The sequence below is a fragment of the Hirundo rustica genome, chromosome 2 (assembly GCF_015227805.2).
Source record: "Hirundo rustica isolate bHirRus1 chromosome 2, bHirRus1.pri.v3, whole genome shotgun sequence".
NCBI lineage: Eukaryota > Metazoa > Chordata > Aves > Passeriformes > Hirundinidae > Hirundo > Hirundo rustica.
The window spans coordinates 6,669,317-6,689,305 of NC_053451.1; the positions used below are offsets into that span (position 1 = coordinate 6,669,317).

The following is a 19,989-nucleotide window of genomic DNA, read 5'->3' on the forward strand; positions in this document are numbered from 1 at the left end:
GAAGAGGAGAGTCCAATAAAATACAATTGGTAGTTTAAAAAAATCAAAATAAGACAAACAATCAAAAAGAAAAAAGCCAAATGACATCTCGCTGGAGACCAGCAAATACTTTTTTCACCCAATTTCTTGGAAACAGATAAAGTTCAGAAATCTCAGAGAACAAAATGATTGTCAGAGTGACCTTCCCTCAAATCAAGGAAGGGGAGATATTTCAGCAGTAAGAAACGCTGTTGTATTAAGTTGTTAAAACTCTTACAGAATCTACTGTTAACAACTCAGTACTCCCCTCCTCTGGGCAAAACTAAACAAAACACAGTTCAGTATGTCTGCCTTCCTTTTCCCATGTTCTAAATTTTTTTATACCTATTTAACTTTCCTGTATACCTATGCAAAGGATACTTCATTTAGTTTACCAGCTCAAATTTAAGACTGTGACAGGTGTAATGGGCATTACAAGCAACTGACACACTGTATTCAGACTATCGCAACACATTATGCCTGCCAATAAAAGTGATTAAACTGAGGAAAAAGCTAGTATTACTACAAGAACAAAATTGTATTAGTTCTTTCGCCCCATTCTCCCTCTGCTTTTCTGTTTCTGGCTGTTTTGCTTACTGTTGGCAACTGAATCAATTCTTGAATGACTATTAACAAGTCCCCCCAGTTGCACACTGAAAGTCCTCCCTTCTTGCAAGCTGAAAAATTCCAGGAAGTTGATTTTTTGTATCTCAAGCACATCAAAATCAGGTCAAGTGTCCTATAAAACATCCTTTTTCTATCATACTTTACTCTTCAATACATATTAGTACTCCAACAATACCAACTGCCATCCCTGATGGAAACGTTAAGAAACATTCCGAGAAGTTATTCAGTGAAAACACCTGAAGTATGAAGTATTATTCCGTAGTATATTTTGGTTGTTTTAATTAATTGGGAAATTAATACCTTTTCCACAAGTTAGGCTTATATAAAGGTTAACCTTATAAATCTCCTGTGGAGTAACCTTTAGTGCGGAAGAGTCATGCTACTAAAGCAACAGATAAACAAAAACACAGGGCTGAAATGCAAAAAAGGCGTTTAATAAAAAATAATTTTATAGTGTAAAAAAAAGTGGATATTGCTGGCTAACATACTGGATCCCATTACTGTGTTGCCACTTGGTTACAATTTGTATCACATCTTCAACAAATATTTTGTCCCATTGCCATGATTCATAATAATGTTTAAAAGGCTTCTGATTCTCAGTGCTTGTTTTGAACATAAAATAATTTCTTTTCAAGTAGGTGTTAGATACAAGAACTAATTAGATTTAGGCTGCTAATTTTTTCCATTCTGCAAACATACATAAAGAGATACCCTAGCATATGACAAAATACTAATTACTGGGAATACATAACAAGACAGTGAAAAGCATGCTAGGAAACAGGTTGTTTTGGTTTTTTTTTTTTTTTTTACCATAATACAACCAGTTCTGTTAAAATGAGAGATTTTTAATTGAAAATTCCTTCTTTCTGATATTTGCATTTACAGGCTATGTTGTAAATAGTGCTTGTTTGTAGTAATCTGAACGTTATTAGAAACATTATAATTTTCCATTAAAATTTAGAAAAGAAACCTTAAAAGCCAAAATGTGAAAACATGGAAAAAAATGTTGCAAAGCTGAAGAGCAAATATTGAAAGTAATGCAGAAGAAAACCAGTATACAAGTGAGACAGGACCCAATTCTGACTTGAAGCCAGGAAAAAAAAAATAGCTGGTCTAAAAATGAGGTAAATAGACATTTTAAATTGCAACTTCTGATGGGTAACAACCATTTGAAGTGGGCTGTCAGAATCAGATTGAACCAAACAATGTGTTTATTTATTAAATAGTGGGCTAAAGAAGAGAAGACATTCATGAAACTCCTCTGACCATCCCACTCTCTACCTTATGTCCTCCAATGTCAGATTGAAATAAACAACATAAAAATAGATCCATTAGTGAACATACTAACAAACTGAATTATGGATAATTTTGCTGTCTCCTACTTTTTTTAAAAGATCTTTTCACGTGTGAGAGGGGAACAAAGATAGAAAAGGAAAAGAAAGATTACAAAAATACAGCTGAGTTGTTTCCCTAAAAAACCCAATAATTCAGAAGAATTACCAAAACTTGAATAATTCAACTTCTATTTCACCCTTAGATTATTATCACTTGCTGATGAAAACTTCCTTTTTTTTTTTTTTTTTTTTTTTTTTTTTTCTTTTTCCCTTTTATAGTTTACAACCTTTTCCATTTAGAGACAAGTTTTGGTGAACAGCTCTCTTCCCACTACCTGCAATTTTGTCTTCTAATCTTGCTTCAAGCCCCCCGCCCTTTGGTGAAAAAAAGATAGTACTTTTCATAATACTAAGGTGATTTTCTGTTCTATTTACACACCAACTCACACGTTTTTTTCTATAGAAGAATGCATCCCAAACTGATCAATATCTGCACTGCGTGACTCTCAGAAATTCTAAGTTATTCTAAGCTACAGCAACCACCACTTCTGTTGTAATGAACATTCCTGACCCCAGACTAATAAAACTAGTGAAAATTAATAGCAACCTAATGTTTTACAAATAATGTAAACGTGATGCAGGAACAGCAAATTCTTGCACATTACAGCAGCAGCTGTTCTGATTGCTTATTTTTCTGTCATTTGCTTTCAGATGTTCTGATTCCAAGTCCTTGTGGTCCTATGTTCCTGTTCAAAGCCTTGTAACATCCAGTCTTCAGGACAACCCTAAACTACAAATAATGAATACCAAGGCATCGTAAAAACTGAACATAAAATGCCCTAGCATGTAACCATAATGACACTGCTTTAAAATTACAGTACGCTAAAGCTTCAGAAGGTTGCATAATAAAATTGCTAAGTGATTAATTTAATTTAATATACCCATCGCTGCCACGGTGATTGCAAAGGCAAGGTACGAGCAGGTGTAGAATATGTAAGTGTTCGTATGACTGGTACAGCCAGGTGTGAAGAAAACTGACATACCCAAATAAAGAACCACTATGAACTGCTACAGCTGAAGTGTAGGTTTATTTCGTGGCTTTTTTTCCTTGCAATAAGGTCAAACCAGAAATATGGAACCATATGTTTTGCACGGGACCATTTATTCCACTACACACTGTTTTACATTTTATCAGTGCTACTGCCTGCACCTTATTCCTTTGTGTTATCACCGCTGTAGTTATCACCTGCATTAAATTTCCATGTTAAATATTTTCCTGATGCCTCTGCACCGAAGGATCAGCTTCATCTAACGACATTTTCCAAACAGGATCTCCATATTTGTTCAACTTTCTCTTTATTATGTGCAAGTCCTGATCTAAGCCTAATGCACGAAGGAAATCAATGCTGAAGAACTACTAGAAATGGTTTCTTTATTCCACTCCTCACTGAATACAAAGTTTCCATTATCTTCCTCAACATCTTTACTCTATCAATTTGACAGGGGCACATGGTTCTACACTCCACTGCCCCCAGTCCAGAACTGTACACAGCTTTTCTATCTTTTTCTAATAAAAGCATGATAAATGATATTGTCTACTGAAAACTACTTGTCTTCCCTCATAAGTGTCATCTTCCTTCTAATTGCTTTATACTTTATCAAAATGCATATTACAGTAAATATCCAGTGTCAGTCAAAACTTAGGTGCATGAAACACAAAAGCTTATTTGAACAAGCAGAAAATGGAAATTATTACAGCACAATAAATGCTAAACTAGTTAAGCCAGGATGTAAGACACCTGTGATAAAATTTACACTATGATATCCTAACGTTTTTTGACAGATCACTGTACCTGAAAAATATTTGTCTTACAGAGAAGCATTATTTAAGATGCACCGTTCAGAGATAATTGGAACAAAATGGCAAATAGAAAAATGTTCACTCAAGTAAAGATATTATCAAGCCTGGGATGGCAAGACAGCACAGTGCTAACTATGAAAGCAAAGCATAGCAAACGTCCAGGGAAGCCCTTGAAATTGGAACTGTACAAAAACTGGAGTCTCCTGCCTGCATTCCCCTGTGGTTCTGCCAGAGCAGATCCACCTCTGCACTTGTGTTTGCTAAAATGAGCTCTGATTTGCCTGATGGGGTCCTGGTTCTGCAGGGACCCAAGGCACCAATGATGGTCTTTTGTGCTTTTTCTCTTTGCTGTCCCATTACATTTCTAGTTTTCAGGCTTTAATAAAGTTGATTGTAGAGCGTTGATGAGGTGTGGTGTGGTGACATGTCCCCTGAACCCTCTTAAACCTATCACCTTTTACTTGTTTGCTCGTTTCGAGTTCCTTGAGGACTTACGTTTCCCAAATCAAAGTAGGTGCAAACTGAAAAAACTATACTTTACGTTCTTTAATTCATTGTAGCTCACGAACATGGATGGTATACCTCAATATTAAGAAAAATTCTGAAGGTTTTCAGGAGGAGCATCAGACTCTAATTCCACCAGACAGCATAAAAAAAATGAAGGTGAGGTCTTGACCAAACGCTGAATTGAAAAGCAAAACAAAATGTTTCATACTGTTCACCTCTCCAACACCACATTCCCATTCATCACACCCCACCCTCCTCTCCTTTCTTCCTTCCCACCTCAGGACTTCAGTCCCAAACACAGAACACATGTAGAGGGACACAACTCTGAGGAAAAATCAGCACCAGGCAGGCAGAGATGCCAGAGCATCAGATCTGTCTCCAACCCCTCACTCCCCTCCTCATTGCAAAGGGGAAGCTGCTGCAGTAGTAACTCCAGGCTGGATTGTAGGACAAAAAAGACCAGATATTGCCAGACAGTGGCAATTTAGTTATCTCAAAACTGCAGTGACAATCAAAACTATTAATGATAAAGCATACTTTCAGAATTCTGATACTACAGTGCTGTTGCTGTGTTGCCTAGTGCCTTCTCACATGGACCATAAAACCCTTTAGTATTAAACTTATACTTTATATTTATACTTTAGACTTTTTGTATTGAATTGTCTCCTTAAATGTGAACTAATCTATATCAACTTGTTATCTCACCATAAAAGCTAAAATAAAACAAAACAAACAAACAAAACAAACAAACAAACAAAAAAAAAACCCACAAACCTCCTTCTCTATGCTCTATCAAGCCATTCTACAAGTACTCTTTTTCAGACAGAAAACAGAGTTTAGAAACTCAAGTTTTTCTGGAATTCTTCAGACATATTCTACTAGAATCCAACTGAAAGCTTGCCTGGTCATGCTGCAAAACTCAAAGTCTGTGCTCTTGATATCACAACTAGGTTTTTGGTTTGGTGTTGTTGTTTTTTTGTGGGGTTTTTTTTTTTTTTTTCTATTAAGCAGAAGATTATTCTGGCATTTTAGTTATATAAATTGGAATATTTATCTACTAATATTTTATTCTTGAAATACTTAATCGGCCAACAAATTCTGCAAAGCAATCTCTTTTATATCTTCAGTTTGCTGCTTGGTTTACCTTTTAATCCAGCCTCAGATAAGAAGCAGTAAAGGCATTCATTAACAATGTAACGCTAAAAAACATTGTCCTGTGGCCTTATTTATCTGTGCTGCATAATCACTTTATCTGCTTGCCATTACTGCTCAATACTGTGTGTTCAAACCATATGGTTATTTAAAACACTCCCACAATAAATGGACTGAAAAACTCAGATGAGATGAAAAAAAAACACTGGAAAATAAGACACAAAGCCCATGTCTGACTTGTAGAATAAGTTATTCCTCATAATTTTATAACAAGGAGATATGGTTCATTTTTGGTATCATAATTTTCAAAGTGTTCGATACATCTATGTATGTCCTGTGTTTGCCACATCAAACAGAACTTACACAGTAGAGTCCCTTCATCAAAAACTAACAAGATCTAAATTGCTTTTAATTAAAAACTATAGTAACTCAGCTTGAAAATACAGTTTGGTGCAGAAAATAAAAATAAAATTGTTTGCATAATAAAACAAGAATGTTTTACCATTAAACTCTTTCTCCATGGGAAATTATTTAACAGAGCTGGTGCTTAATCATTCCATCCTGTTTTCACCCCTGGGCTTTACTTCTGAAGCACCGTAATCAAATACAAGGTTACAATGAAAAGCTGTTTCAGTACCCCAATGCATAGATCACATGCTCTTATTGAGCTCCCTGCCCTTTCCTACCTGTCCTTCCTCCCTCCCATCTTCAAACAAGGAGTACAGCTTGATCTTTTCCTTGATCTTTCTGTAAAAAGCAATCTATAATATTGACCTCGAAGAAGCTGCTAGCAATTAGATTTCCCAAGGGTTTACCAGAGTGAGGCCAACGTTAGATGATTCAGGAACTGCAAGTGTTCCAGGGACTTTTCTGAATAAAACTCCTTCATCTGGAATAGCTGCAGACACACCTTGGCTGAGCACGACAGTGAGTGGTCTTCAAGCTACCTCCCTCTACAACTCCAGTTATTGCTCCCTGTGTTCCCTATCAATCAACTCTGGAGCAGCCCTTAAATTCCACAGGCAAATACCCCTCAGCCAAATTTTCTACTGCTTGTAAAAGCACTGTATGCCTCAAGTACTGACTGTGGGCACAGGGTGATAGGAAGTTTTCCTTTGCTTTCCTTAATGGAAATGTGGGCTGCTAAAAAAAGACCACCAAGAACACCTGGATCTCCAAGAATGATAAAATGAGCAGATAAAGTCTTGCCTATGCTCTGCATACAGAAATAATTTTCATTGCTCAATAAAAACATTATTATTCTTTAGAAAGAGGGCTCTCAGCCGCTTTAGTACTGAAAATTCTTAGTTATACCCTTATACTCTCTTCCTTATGAACAATTACTTATAATATAGCACATCTTAGGAGCTTAAAACTACATTCAGTAGCCATGAGAGGTAAACATTTCTTGAGAAATTTCTCACTTGAAAATTAACTTCCCCACATACCAGAGCTCTGCTGTTCTTAAATAAGTTGCTCTGCAAGAACAATATATAATCTGGCTTCCTTCCCACCTTGGGAGAACAAGCAAGTCTTGGGGCCAGATCAATTTTCGGATGAATCCTTTCAATGCACCTCTGACATTTTACGAGGCATTTTTCCAGACAATTTTATCTCCCAAATACAACAAAGCTTATTGAGGAGACAGAGTCAGCAGACCTCAGGCTGTCCTAACATCCCTTTATTTTCACAAACTGAACCATAGGCCACTGAGGTATATTGACCACGACACTTAAGGACTCCCCAGGCATTTAGAATCTGTAAATCAGAGGGATCACCTGTCTTTGAAGCAAGTTCCTTTCAGATGATTAGTGAAAAAGAGGTTCAGTGTGTAGCCACCAACATACAAGTCCTCTCACAGACAATGCAAATAATACAACTTTTAGACTGTAACAGCACCAACTCACCCAAAACTAAATGTACCCTGAAGTCACCAAGAGGTCTCGGCTGTATATTTGTATATAAAAAGTTTAATTCCAGAGGGATGTGTCTAACTGCTTGAATCTTTTGAGGCTGGATGTTAAATGAAGACACCTGAAAGGAATTGCAGCACTCACTGCGTTCTGAACGATCTCCCTGGGTGTAGTGCGTGGAAGTGCTTACATGAAGTAGCCACTCAGTTACTGTTTTCTCAGCTTTTTAAGAAACTGAGAAGTCCGTGTAGTGGACAGCAACTCTTTCATGCACTGGAGTGGAAGTACAACTGTGACTGCTACAATGTTGAAGTTACAAAAAGTCAGAACTCTTTTTTTATTTTTGTTAAATCTTTTCAACACAGCATTTGCAAAACCATCCAGCTTCATTCTCTCTCTCATTTACTAAAAACAAAACAAAACCAACTTCAAGGAACATAAGAGGTGTTTTAGTAGCTGCTAGTGTAAGTTTAGAACATCAAACTAGGAGTGAAAAAGGAGACTAGAGAACCCTCTTAAAAAAATATGCTTTGTATAACTCATTATGCATACATATGCACCACAGACATGTACATAAGTAAAAACAAAACAAAACAAAAAAAAACCACAAATCAAGATTTTTCTATAAGTGATAGGCTAAATTCTGTAATTGCCTGATTTAAGAATATTAGTTTCCCTCACATTTCCAAATATAGTGCAATTCCTAAGTAAGAATGTCCCAGAAAACTGAGATTTTTCCTGTGATGGCAGACAATGCATTCAGTACAGAACACAGGAGCAGGAATACGCAAATTAATAGTAGGCATTTATACAAAAATTAAGATTGAATCATATCTTGGTCATATAGAGCACATTCGTGATCTTAGAAACAGTCAACTATTACTAGAAAAACAGCCCAATTAAAAACAAAAACAGAAACCCTAACAAACAACAACAAAAAACCCAAACTGCTGAAAAACCACTTGACATTAGCAAATGTATGATGCATTAGAGACTATTTACTGAATATCTCATCCAAAACAGATTATCACAGCATAAGAGAATAATCTGCTTAAAGAGTTCACTACGGCATGGAAAGCATCAGCCTCCTTTGACTTTATTTGTGGAGTAAATCTTCATTTCAAAGAAAAGGCAGTCGAGAAAGGTATCGTTTATCTGAGATGCCACGTGAGGTGAATGCACAGCACAGTCTTGTCAAAGCTGGTAGAAAAACTCACTTTACAGAGATCTTGCCTAGATCTTAACCTGTGCTATTTAGTTTTGCATTTCTCAAAATTCTCCATGAGCATTCAGAGGACAGATTGAATTTTTTCTATTGAAACCATTGAGTTTGTGTTAACAGAAAAGTGGTTGTAACGAAAACAGCATACTAGCAAAAATCCGTGATCCAAGTGTGCAAAAAATAAGTAATGAGTCAGGGGATGAAAGAGTAGGATGGGTTTTGCATATTATGAATGTGGCATTTTGTCCTAGATGTAAACAGAAAAAATTACTCGTGGCTGGCACTGATGAAAACATATCTAAAATGAGGAAGGCAGAGGATCCTTCTTGTCACTCAGTCATCTTTTGGAATTTGAGGAAGAGTTGTTCTGTCTTTGGCACTTTTGTGCTAGTCCAGACAAACCAGATGGGGATGCAGAGGTTTTTCAAGTACTTGAAGCTCATATTGATTTCTGCTCCTCTCTGAAACCGATTTGGAGTTTAACACCGGCATTTTCGCCCTCTCACAGATTCCCCTTCTTTTTTTTTTTTTTTTTTTCCTTTTCTTCATCTTTTCATTCCATGACTACCTTTCTGAAAAGGGTTTTGATTTAGCCAGTCAAGACTTTCTACTGGAACACTGCCATGAGTCAATGAGCAGAAAGCCCAGCAAAATCAATGACTAAGGGCATAGAAAGATGAATTCTGGCACAGCAAGCTGGGATGATTGAAAACTTAGTGCACCAGATGCTCATTACTGAGTCTGGTCACCTCAGGACAAAGTGATTTGGACTTGCCAGGAGCCGTACTCTGATTTCAGGACCAAAATTCAGACAACCTGTTAATTCAGCTGCAAAGATGCTAATCACCAGTAAGGTGGCAGACATTTTAAAGAACTCCATTTAACTTCTAGAGAAATAATCAGTCTGCACCCTAAAATGGATTGATCTTGGCAACTCTGTGCCTTGGCTTCTAGTGAGTAGTAAAAAACATGTGTTAAGCTTTGGGTACCCAAGCAAATCTGCCAAGAGGTGACTGCATAAATAAAAAACTACATCTTCCTATTCTAATTTTTATGAATTTGCCTTATTCTACTTTCAAGAAAGCAATCATTAATCAGGAAAAAAAAAAAAAAAAAAGCTCATTGTGACTTTTTTCTACCCAGAAGACCTTCAAAAGCAAGACTTGTCTTACATTCTAGAACAATCAAAACCAGAAAATTATCACCTCTGCCTCAAAAATGTGACAAGAAACATTTCAAGATAGACTTGACTTTCCAACTGTCCCAATATTATTGTTACAGCTGAAATATATTTTTTTTAAATAGATGTATGATAGCAGTTGACATTGGACCAAGCAAGCTAATAATTAAAAATTTAAAACTAATCTTTAGTATTACCACAGTTAACATTTTAGCACTACTTAACCCATTAAATAAATGTAATATTATACAGCTTTATCCTATACTGAGTCACTTTTCCCCCCAAAGAATGAGAGAATTGCTTACTGTAGGATCAAAGTCTCAATTACTTTTTCTCACTGTCTGCTGAAACTACAAAGCAGTCTAGAAAAATAAAGTCACCATGTACAGAAGAAGAGAAAGGAAAATGAAAATTTGCTGTGGGAGCAATGATAAATACACAATAGAAAGATCGTTGTAACAAAGCATAAAAGAAGGAACTCAGAAAGCTAGGAAAGTATGTGTCAGAATTTGTACAGCAAACATAGAATATAGACACTGGATTAAGAGGCTACAGCATGTCACAAGAAAATATATTTCCAATATATAAATTTATAATGCTGCATCAAGTGCAGTCATGTCAAAGACAAAAATGAAATAGTGCACATCTAAATGAAGAGCCAGGAAATGTCTAGAATCATTTACCTTACAAGGAGGAGTAATAATTCACTTCACAACCAGTAAGAATTGTAAGCATATGACGTACAATAATACAAATTAACTACAAACTGGAATGACATGGAGTCACTTGAGTTTTTTTGCCTATCTGTCCCATGAAACCTCAGGAGTTCATTAGGCTGAATCCAGTTCAGTCAATTCATCTGAAGCTATGTCAGGACTTTTATTCAACCAGAATGAGTTCAAAACAATTTTTCCTGAATATATTCACAAAAAGGGGGTGACATTGTATTAATAAACCATACATAATATTATCAAAAAGGGCCCTGGTTTTCATGCTGCTTAATGGACTATATTCAAGAGATCGCAATCATATCTGAAACCTGTTATTACTTCCCTAAAATAGCAGTAAGTGAAACAATGCCATTCATCCAGGTTATTTAGCAGGAACAAAAAGAGTCAGTAAAGCCACCTGACACATAAAGGGGGGGGGGAGAAGCCAAAACCCACCAACAAACCCCAGCAAAATGTATCAGAGAAAAAAAAAAATTAATGAACCTTAAACAAGTCTGTTGCACATAAGTAAAATGCATAGGTCTCTTTCTTTTAAATATTGAATAATCATTTTCATTATTCTCTTTTCCTGGAAGCTGTATAAGCCTAAAAAGTAACTTACATAATGTAAGTATGTCATTGATTTGCCAATAAATTAAAGCTCATCTCACTGACTATGGGTTTACAGTCATGATTACTAGATACTTTTAAAGTATTTAGAGCAAGACAATATCTAACTGCCTTTTAGAAAAGATTATGTGTAAGAAACCAGGGACCTGGATGACAAAATTATGTTGCTTTTAGTTTTCTACTTTTAGATAATGGTTACAAGCCTGGGGGGGAGGGGAAGGCAAAAAAAAATAAAAAACCACCAATGTAAGCAACTAAAAAGGGTATGGAAAAGTCAAAAATACTTTTAGAGTAAAAGACATTTAAGAAGTGATCTGATGTTAAAAAGCCAAGAGGTTTAGAACACTCCACACATTGTATCTATAATATAGTAGATAGGAAGATAAACTCCATGCAGAATTTTACTACCACTGTTGGAACATAAGAACTGAATCAATCATTACTTTTTCATAAAAATAAATAATTTATTGAAGTCTAATAGTTTTTACTGCCATTATTATTTGGAAAGCATATGAGTTTGAAAAATATTTCTCTAATTAAATCTAGATTTGGTCAATCTCTGTCCAAAAGCACAGACAAAAGTACTTCACACCAGCATTAACAGCACAGTGCTCATGATCTTGATCTTGCATTTAGGAAAACCATGTTTGGGTTCCTCTTCTGAGGAAGGCAGAAGAGCATTAAAATCTTAGGTCTCCACATACACACAGGTTGCCTGAAATTGCCGACCATTCTCTGAAAATCCCTTTTCATTCCTGTTGAAGCACCTGGCACTTCCTGAAAAATTTTACTTGTCTCAAAGCTTCCACGCACCACACAAATAAGGAAACTACTAAAATGTTTATCAGATCCATCTTCCTATGGGGCTTCACATGCCTTTAACTATACAAAAAGAGAACAGAATGAAATTTCTGGACATAAATAAGTCTTTTCTCATTCCTTGCAGAAGAGATTAATTCATACTTCCTTCCTTTAAGAAAAAACCCTTAAAGACAAACAAAGCCAACTAAATAATGCCTATAAACTAAGGCATGGGAGGCAGTTGAGAACACATAAAATGGGTTTTACTAGATGAAAGCTAAAACAGAATAGAAAGAAGCTGGAGTGAGGAATCTGAGCAAATAGCTCAATCACCATCACTGAGCAGACACCTAAGTAGCACAGGCCTATCAGTCACACAGTTTGGCTTTGTATCTCTCTCCACTGAAAAAAAAAAAAAAAAAGGAAAAAAAAAAAAAAAAAAAAAAAAAAAAAAAAAAAAAAAAAAAAAGTATGAGCACCATGTGAAAGAGCATAAGAGCATAAGAGCATCCAGGTAGACAGAGAGACCCTCTGGCAACTCCATTAATCAGTAGTTTTCATTCTACCCTCACAAATAGCACGAACTGGACTAGGGTTATCTGCAAGAACAAGCAGCAACTTCAATTCAAGATATTCCGTGGCAGCTTAATTGCTCTGCTGCCTTTCCTGAGCTAACACAGGGACCAGGTTAATATCTGTCTTCTGGAAGACATGTAACTTCTGAAATTAAAAACAAACAAACAAAAAAACCCTCAAGGATTTTTACTTATTTATCTCTTTAACATCAAATCAAGAGTTCTATCAACACACACTTTTAGCTTCCAGTGAATACCACCTCGCTATACTCCTTTCCCTGTCTTCTTTTTATCACCTTACTCCTGCCCTAGATTCCATCTTGCAATCTGAAGGAAGGATAATTATTTTATTTATATTAGAGGTCACATAACATATTTTCTGTGCTGTAAGTAATCAAACAAAAACATAACAAGATGTTTAATTAAGCTGCAGATCACAAAGTGCATCATGCCCCGTAGCAACACCTCCCATACGGTGCATAGAAAAATGCTGCAGTCACGACAGATCTTGGTGAAGTTTCTCTTAGTAATTACCCTGCTTAATTCATGCTGTCATTACATGATAGCTTTGGTATGGAAAAATAGTTAGTGTCATATATACCTATGCAAAAAACTGCACCAACAAACATGAATTCTCTCAGCAGAGCCATTATAAACACCAAGCTGTATTCTTCTCTTCAAACTTCAACTCTGCATGCTCTTTTCCCCTGCCTGGCCCACTTGAGAACAAGCTGGAGGTCAGGTAATCCCACGCTGCTGGTCAGAATCCACCTTGGAGGAATTCCCAAGCCCTCGAGTATGTGAAACTGCCTCATTCCCTATTTTACAGAGTCCATCACTTGGCTTAAGTCTCTCCTTCTGCACTTCGATTCTCATCCTTGTCACATCCATCCCTGTGCCCAGCCCTGTTCCTAACCCAGCTGCTGATGCTCTTGCTTACTTCCAGTCCTCATGCTGTCATTCTGGATGTCCCATCTTTCCAGACTCATATCCCATCCATCAGCTGACTCATTTCCCTTTGTGACTGCCATGATTTCAGCCCTTCAATTGGTCTGAATGGCTCAGACCTCAGTTTGTTGTTCAGATCAGTCTGCTGCACTTAGGTCTTCTATTCCGTGTTTCCCAGGCCAGCATGATTGCCCTCAGGTCACTTACATCCACGCACGTGAAACTCCAGACAGAGTCAACTTCACATAAATAAAGAACACTGCACAAACAGCTCATCTCCATGCAGCTTAAACTTGCCACTGTTAAAGGCTGATTTGTCACCTTTCAACAGAAAGCTACAAAACCACCTGCAAGCTGAGGTGTGTTAGCTCACACAGTGAATTACCAGTGCTACCATATTTCATTTGGTGTATACACAAAAATGCAAGATAATTAAAAAAAACAAAAAAAAAAAAAAAACAAACCAAACCAAAACAACAACAAAACAAAACAAAACAAAAAAACACCAAACAACAACAACAACAACAAAACCCTAAATGCACAAAGCAGCAATTTACAGGAAGAAAATCTGATTTTAAGCACTCTACAAAACCCCTCTTCCGTACATGCATGTACTAGCCAAAAAGCATTTAAAAAATATAACCAAAGAACAACTTTTATTTAGGGATACCCAAACAGAACTGGTGTCAAAATTGTCTCTTACAGAGTGTGTAAAACAGAGAAGCGTCAAACTGAACTTTGTTTCTCACAGGACTTGCAGATACTATTGAATAAATAATTTGGTGTGTAATTGCTGAGATCTCAAAAATGCTCCACTAGTAGCACTTGCATATATTAAAAAAAAAACACTATCGAGTCTGAAGTGTTAGACTTCCTGTTCTATTATTTTGCTTTGAAGTATAATGCAGGCATTCTAAAGAAGTTGTTTGCCTTAGGAACAAAAGGGGGAGGGAGGGAAAGTCTTTGTTTTAAATGTACAATGAACATTTGTTTGGTAGTGTGGAGAAAAAAACAAAACCTCCAACCAACACACAAAAATCACCCCCCAACAAAATAAAATCAACAAAAACCTAGCTCCAAGAGGAAAAGAACAAGTTACAGGTTATCAAAACATTATTTCTTCAGTTTCGTTTACCTTCAGTCAGAATAAAACAAGGCACCGTCACAGCATTCAAAAGCCTATTAAATTCAAATTTCATCTCCAGCTGCAGCAAATAATGAAGTATTAAAATTACCCACAGATGAGAAAATCCTTTATGAAGGTATATTTGAGACACACCTTTTTCACTAGACACGGTCCTGACTGCTCAAATTGTTGAGGTACTTCAGGAATTGTGCAGTTTGGCAATGCCTCTGGGTTTTGATAGCAAGTGCTATGCCTGCTTCTGTGTCAGCTGAATTTTAAATCTGCTCATCAAAAGATTTAGGAAGATGCTCCTGTATTCATTAGTTATTCTCATATTCAGGCATTTTATGGTTCAATTAATACCACAAGCCAAGCCTAAAGGTCAGGGAGAGGAGGGAAAAGAACAGTAGGATGGAAGGATGGATATGCTCTGTTTATAGAAACAAAGATCTAAGAGTTTTAGCTACAAACCAATGAAGTGTTCACACCAAGCTTTATGTAAACTAGAAAGAAATAGCAACTTGGCTTTAAAAAAAAAAAAAAAAAAAAAAAAAAAAAAAGGGAGGGTGGGGAGTTAAAACTGTCTTTTTTCTTTTTTAAATAGTGCAATAAAGTGTCTCCAATACTTTAAAAAATCTATTACTGCTGCAATTGGTAATGCAAGCTTACTCATACTGATTTTAGTATGTAAGCAAACCTGATGTAATTAATGAAGACATCAGAAGATATTCTTGGAGAACCTTTTTAAGACAACTATTATTATAAAATGCAACTCAGCTTATGTACAACATTCTATATTTGGATGACACACTGTACTCATCCACATTTAGTAATTACTTAAAATGAAAATTGCATTGTTATTTTGTAATTGATTGTTCCCAATATTGTTTATTAACATATCTATGGTAAAGTTGCAGTGTATTTTGCTTAGCTTTTCAACTTTATTAAACACAACTTACATTATTTCTAGACAGCATATAAGATCAATACAGTCTATTCTATATTCAAGAATAAACCACCAATATTCAGATCTATTCTTACAATATTAGAGGATTCTCCAGTAGCTAATTAATGCTGACAGAAAAAAAATTCCAAGCTTTTTGAAGCCCTGCTTTTATGTTAGCAATTACTCACAGAATAGGGAAGCTTTTTGCTCCTTATTAATTTTCTTATTCCAAGACTACCATATTCAAAGCTATGCTTCTAAAGAGAATCCAACCTAGAACATAAATCCATGGCCTTAATATTTCATTTGGTGAACTTGCTTTAAGTTTGTTCATAAGATCCATGCAACTGTGACTCGCTCCCAAGAACAGAACTGCTAAGAGAGCAGACAATAAATCACACTTCCGTTACTTCATTTGGTAGACTTAAGTACCCAGGCAGATGGAAGTTATTCAAAAATACCTTTAAAGTCTATAAACTACTGTCACCTTTGAATCAATTTTGATTCCAGCCATATTCTATATATTGTAGTTATTAAGGAATCACCAAATGAAGGATAAAGAAATTAATAATAAAAATGACTGAAGACATTCCTATGGGATGAATTAGGGACCCTCAAAATCAAGATTTCAATTCAGTTGCATAAAGCTAATCACTGTCTTCTTTGTATTTCAACTGAAGTAATCAGTTTAATATTTCATAGCCTAAGTTTTACAAAAACAAAGTTTTCAAGTTAGAGGAAAACACAACTTATTTTTTTTGCAAGACATCTAAACTTTGAGGCTGTTTTATTAGTTCTTGGAAAGTTACCAGCTACCTAGGAAGATAAAGCCAGACACAAAATATCTCTAAAACCTTTCTCCAACCCTTCGTGAAAGTTGTTCTTAAACATTTAAAAGAAAAGTTTAACAGTGTAACAATCAAGTAAGCCATGGCTGGGACAAAAATAGCAGTGGAGCCCAAATAAGAAAGCCATAACAAAATGGCTCTGGTAGCCTGAATTTATCCCAGTCACTACATTTTAATATTAATTTTCTGCCTTGAGGTTTTGAATTCATGATTATTGAGCACTTCTGTGCTCTCTGCCCAACTCAAATATCCTTCTATACACATGATATGCATCACATGGGACTACACAGCATTTTTTAAATAAGCTTCTAAGTTTCTCAGGTTCAAACCCAATCTTCCCCCTCAAAATTCTCAATTCCTAGAAGCATGCCCTTCTCATGTTTCCTGAATACCATTATACAGGTATAACTGAATGAATCCTTTCCAGCTTTACCAAAATCATTACTGGTAGAACACATATCAGGCTCCCTAGAAAACCATGTCCGAGGCGTATTTTAATATTCCCTTCCTTAATTTAAATCATCCGGGCATTTAACAATTTAAGCATCCATGTTGTCAACACACTTTCAGACAAAAAAAAAAAAAAAAAAAAAAAAAAAAAAAAAAAAAAAAAAAAAAAAAAACCACCACACCACCACACCACTAAATTAGTATGACAAATTTTAAATCTCACAAACTGTTTTAACTACCATGCAAATAAACTCCAACTTATGTGAAGTCAGAACAATTTTTTATGAGTTTGAAGTGTTCTAATGTATTGTTTTGTACATCTATGTTTCTATTAATGGTAATTTGTGACTGATAAAACAGACATTTCCAATGTAAACAACTGTTGGCACTGGAGTTGCCGGTAATGCTGAACAATGCATTCCAGTCCCAGTAGAGCTGGGATTACAGCAAAAGTCTTGACTGCCAGTTTTTCCCGTCCTACACTCAGTGGTTGATAAGAAGTAAATCCAGCATAAGCAAGCCACCTTGTTTAAAAGTCTTCCAGAGAATTTTTTTTTTTTCAGTTATAACAAACATAAATGATACAAATCCCAACTAAGAAATATATAAGTTGAGTATTAACGTACAAACTTTTTTTTCTTCCCCTAACAACTTTTGCAGAGGAAATATAACTCCAAAGACAAGGCAGCACATTAATTAAATTCAAAATACAACACGTTTGTTCATAAGTTTTGCAGCCACAAGCCCAAAACAGTTATTTAAATCTGTAAAATCATTTTCTGAATTAGTTTGCATGACTGTGAATTTTAGTCTTTCATGGAACACTCATTCCTACACAAACCATTTTCACATCTACAACTCTAAAAGTTTGCAAGCCTGTCCTATACACATATTTTAAACAACAGGATACAACAGTCAGAAAATTCCGTTAAATTGAGTATCCAAGCCAACCCAAGCTTCCCCATAAAAAATATATTTTCAAATCTTTTGCATGTTTTTATAGCAGGTTAATATGGCGACCAATTGTGACACACACCAATGAGGATTAAAACGCCATTGCAGGAATTATTATAAAGTATTCATTTTTGCTTGTGTGCTCATTTGGAAAAAAAAATAATAAACAGTTTCTTTCTTACTTACCCTCCACATACTACAGAAAAGCAATAAGCATAGTTGGCAAGCAGGAACTCTGTTAACATTCAGTTACTCACCTAGGAAAAAGAAGAGAACAGGATAAACACACTTGGTGGGAGGAGGAACATGACAGGGTTAATTTGTAAAGTACATGTTCACGAGACTTTTAAATTAAAATATCTTTAATTTCAAGTTAAAAGGATGGAGATGGAAATGTTTCACAGCCAAGTGGATCACAAAGCAACAACTTGGTAGAAGTCGCATTTCTGTAAAATCCAGGCAGCTCATTCAGCTGGAGCACTGACATAATTCTGTTCTGCTGCAACAAAAATCTTTGAAAACCAAAACGGATGAAGATTTTGAGTTCAAAATACACTGCCTAAAGCAACATTTTAACAGAACACAGTTTCAAAGGTCATTAACTTTTGTGACTATCATAATCACTATATCAAGGTATTCGGTGAAGCCAGCAGAAGATCCAAAGTTTTGCTTGATAAAATTAGACAACTTTTCTGAACTGGCATGTTTATATATTTTATTGTAGTCTTTCTTTAGCAGAATAGTAAACACACTGTGTTTTAGATAATTCCAAATGAGTATTAACAACGATATGTTCTTCTGGAGATGTAATGAATTCAGCATTTATTAATGAGTAGCATGAACACAAAGCAATTATGAATATCAGAACAAAAGTTTTCACCATCAGTGTATACACATAAGATACATGTGTTAAAAAAAGTCTGGGATCTCAAATGTTTACAATAGATAGGAAAAAAAAAAAAAAGTAAAAACCTTTACCAAGAACACTAGTAACTTACTATAAGATGTTACACAAAATTGCATTAGCTTCAGGAAAGGCTGTGCCTTCCAATTTGGGAGATGTAACAATGAATTACTCTTCAAAGGATGTAATAAAACAGAAGCTGCTAGAAAATAAGCATATATGAAAAACCTAACTACTCCACATTAGTGGGATGCGTAGTCATAACCACAGGCAATCTCAAATGCAGTCCTTCAGAAATGTCACTCACAAAAACCCCAAAGCATCCCAGCTGCCCACTCAGGTGACATTAATGTCACACTTCCACATTTCAGCGCATGAAGAGCCACTCACAAATCTCACTTTAGCACCCAGACTGCTGAAGTGACAGTGAGGTGCAAAGTCATCCAGACCAAGTAGGATTACTTGGTGCTTAGCATAATCCACAAGAATTTCCAGTGGTGTGGAGAGGACTGTTAAAACTGGTCCTGGCTTACCCCTGCCATCCTTCATTGTACAAACACAGTCCCCTTGTAGAAATTCTTCAGCAAAAAAACTTGCAAATATTATGAACAGAAGGTTAGACTGTCTTACTGCAGATAACCTAACAAAATTTTATATCACAGCAGCTCTTAATGTCACTGTTGGCTCTTACACATCCAAGGTTTAGGAAAAGCAGTTTCCTTTTTATTTTACATTTTTCCAGAGCATAACTGCTGAGTGGAATAGTGTAGTAAACATACAAAAAAGTACACATCATGTTTCATAACAGATTTTAAATAGTCCTGCAGGGCAATAGATAATCTTTAAGGAGGTTCAAAATGATGCATCTCAAGTTCTAAGACCTAAGTACATAAGTTAGGTCTACAGTGAGATCAGGTCCACACCATTCCACCATTTAAAGAAGAGACTGCAGAAAAAAAATGCATGGCTAAAGGTCCAAGAGAGAATCATGGAAACATCATGGTTAAGAAAAAAGCTCCAAGATCATCAAGTCCAGCCTTCAACTGAATACCACTACCACGACCACTAGACCACATCATGAAGTGCTGCATCCACTCACTGTTTGAACACTTCATGGGATGGTGACTCCACCACCTCCCTCGGCAGTCTGTTCCAATGCTTAACCACTCCTGCAGTGAAGTGATTTTTCCAAATATCCAACCTGAAACTCACCTGGCACAACTTGAAGCAGTTATTAAGCAAATTTTAAAACTGCAGGGAATAAAGTCCTGAGTATCTCACTT

General features: G+C 35.9%; 1 protein-coding gene across 5 annotated transcripts in view; it reads right to left on the reverse strand.

Annotated features, from left to right (window-relative positions):
- Positions 1-19,989, reverse strand: part of CADM2 (cell adhesion molecule 2) — a 582,226-nt gene that overhangs the window by 456,468 nt on the left and 105,769 nt on the right. For 2 of the 5 annotated variants that reach the window (XM_040055582.2, XM_058419325.1), the window contains one exon: positions 17,989-18,059. The exons of the other annotated variants lie outside the window; for them this stretch is intronic. In XM_040055582.2, the coding sequence (XP_039911516.2) occupies positions 17,989-17,997 (9 nt within the window). In that variant the 5' untranslated portion in view covers positions 17,998-18,059. The remainder of the gene's footprint in view (positions 1-17,988; positions 18,060-19,989) is intronic. 5 annotated transcript variants of the gene reach the window in all.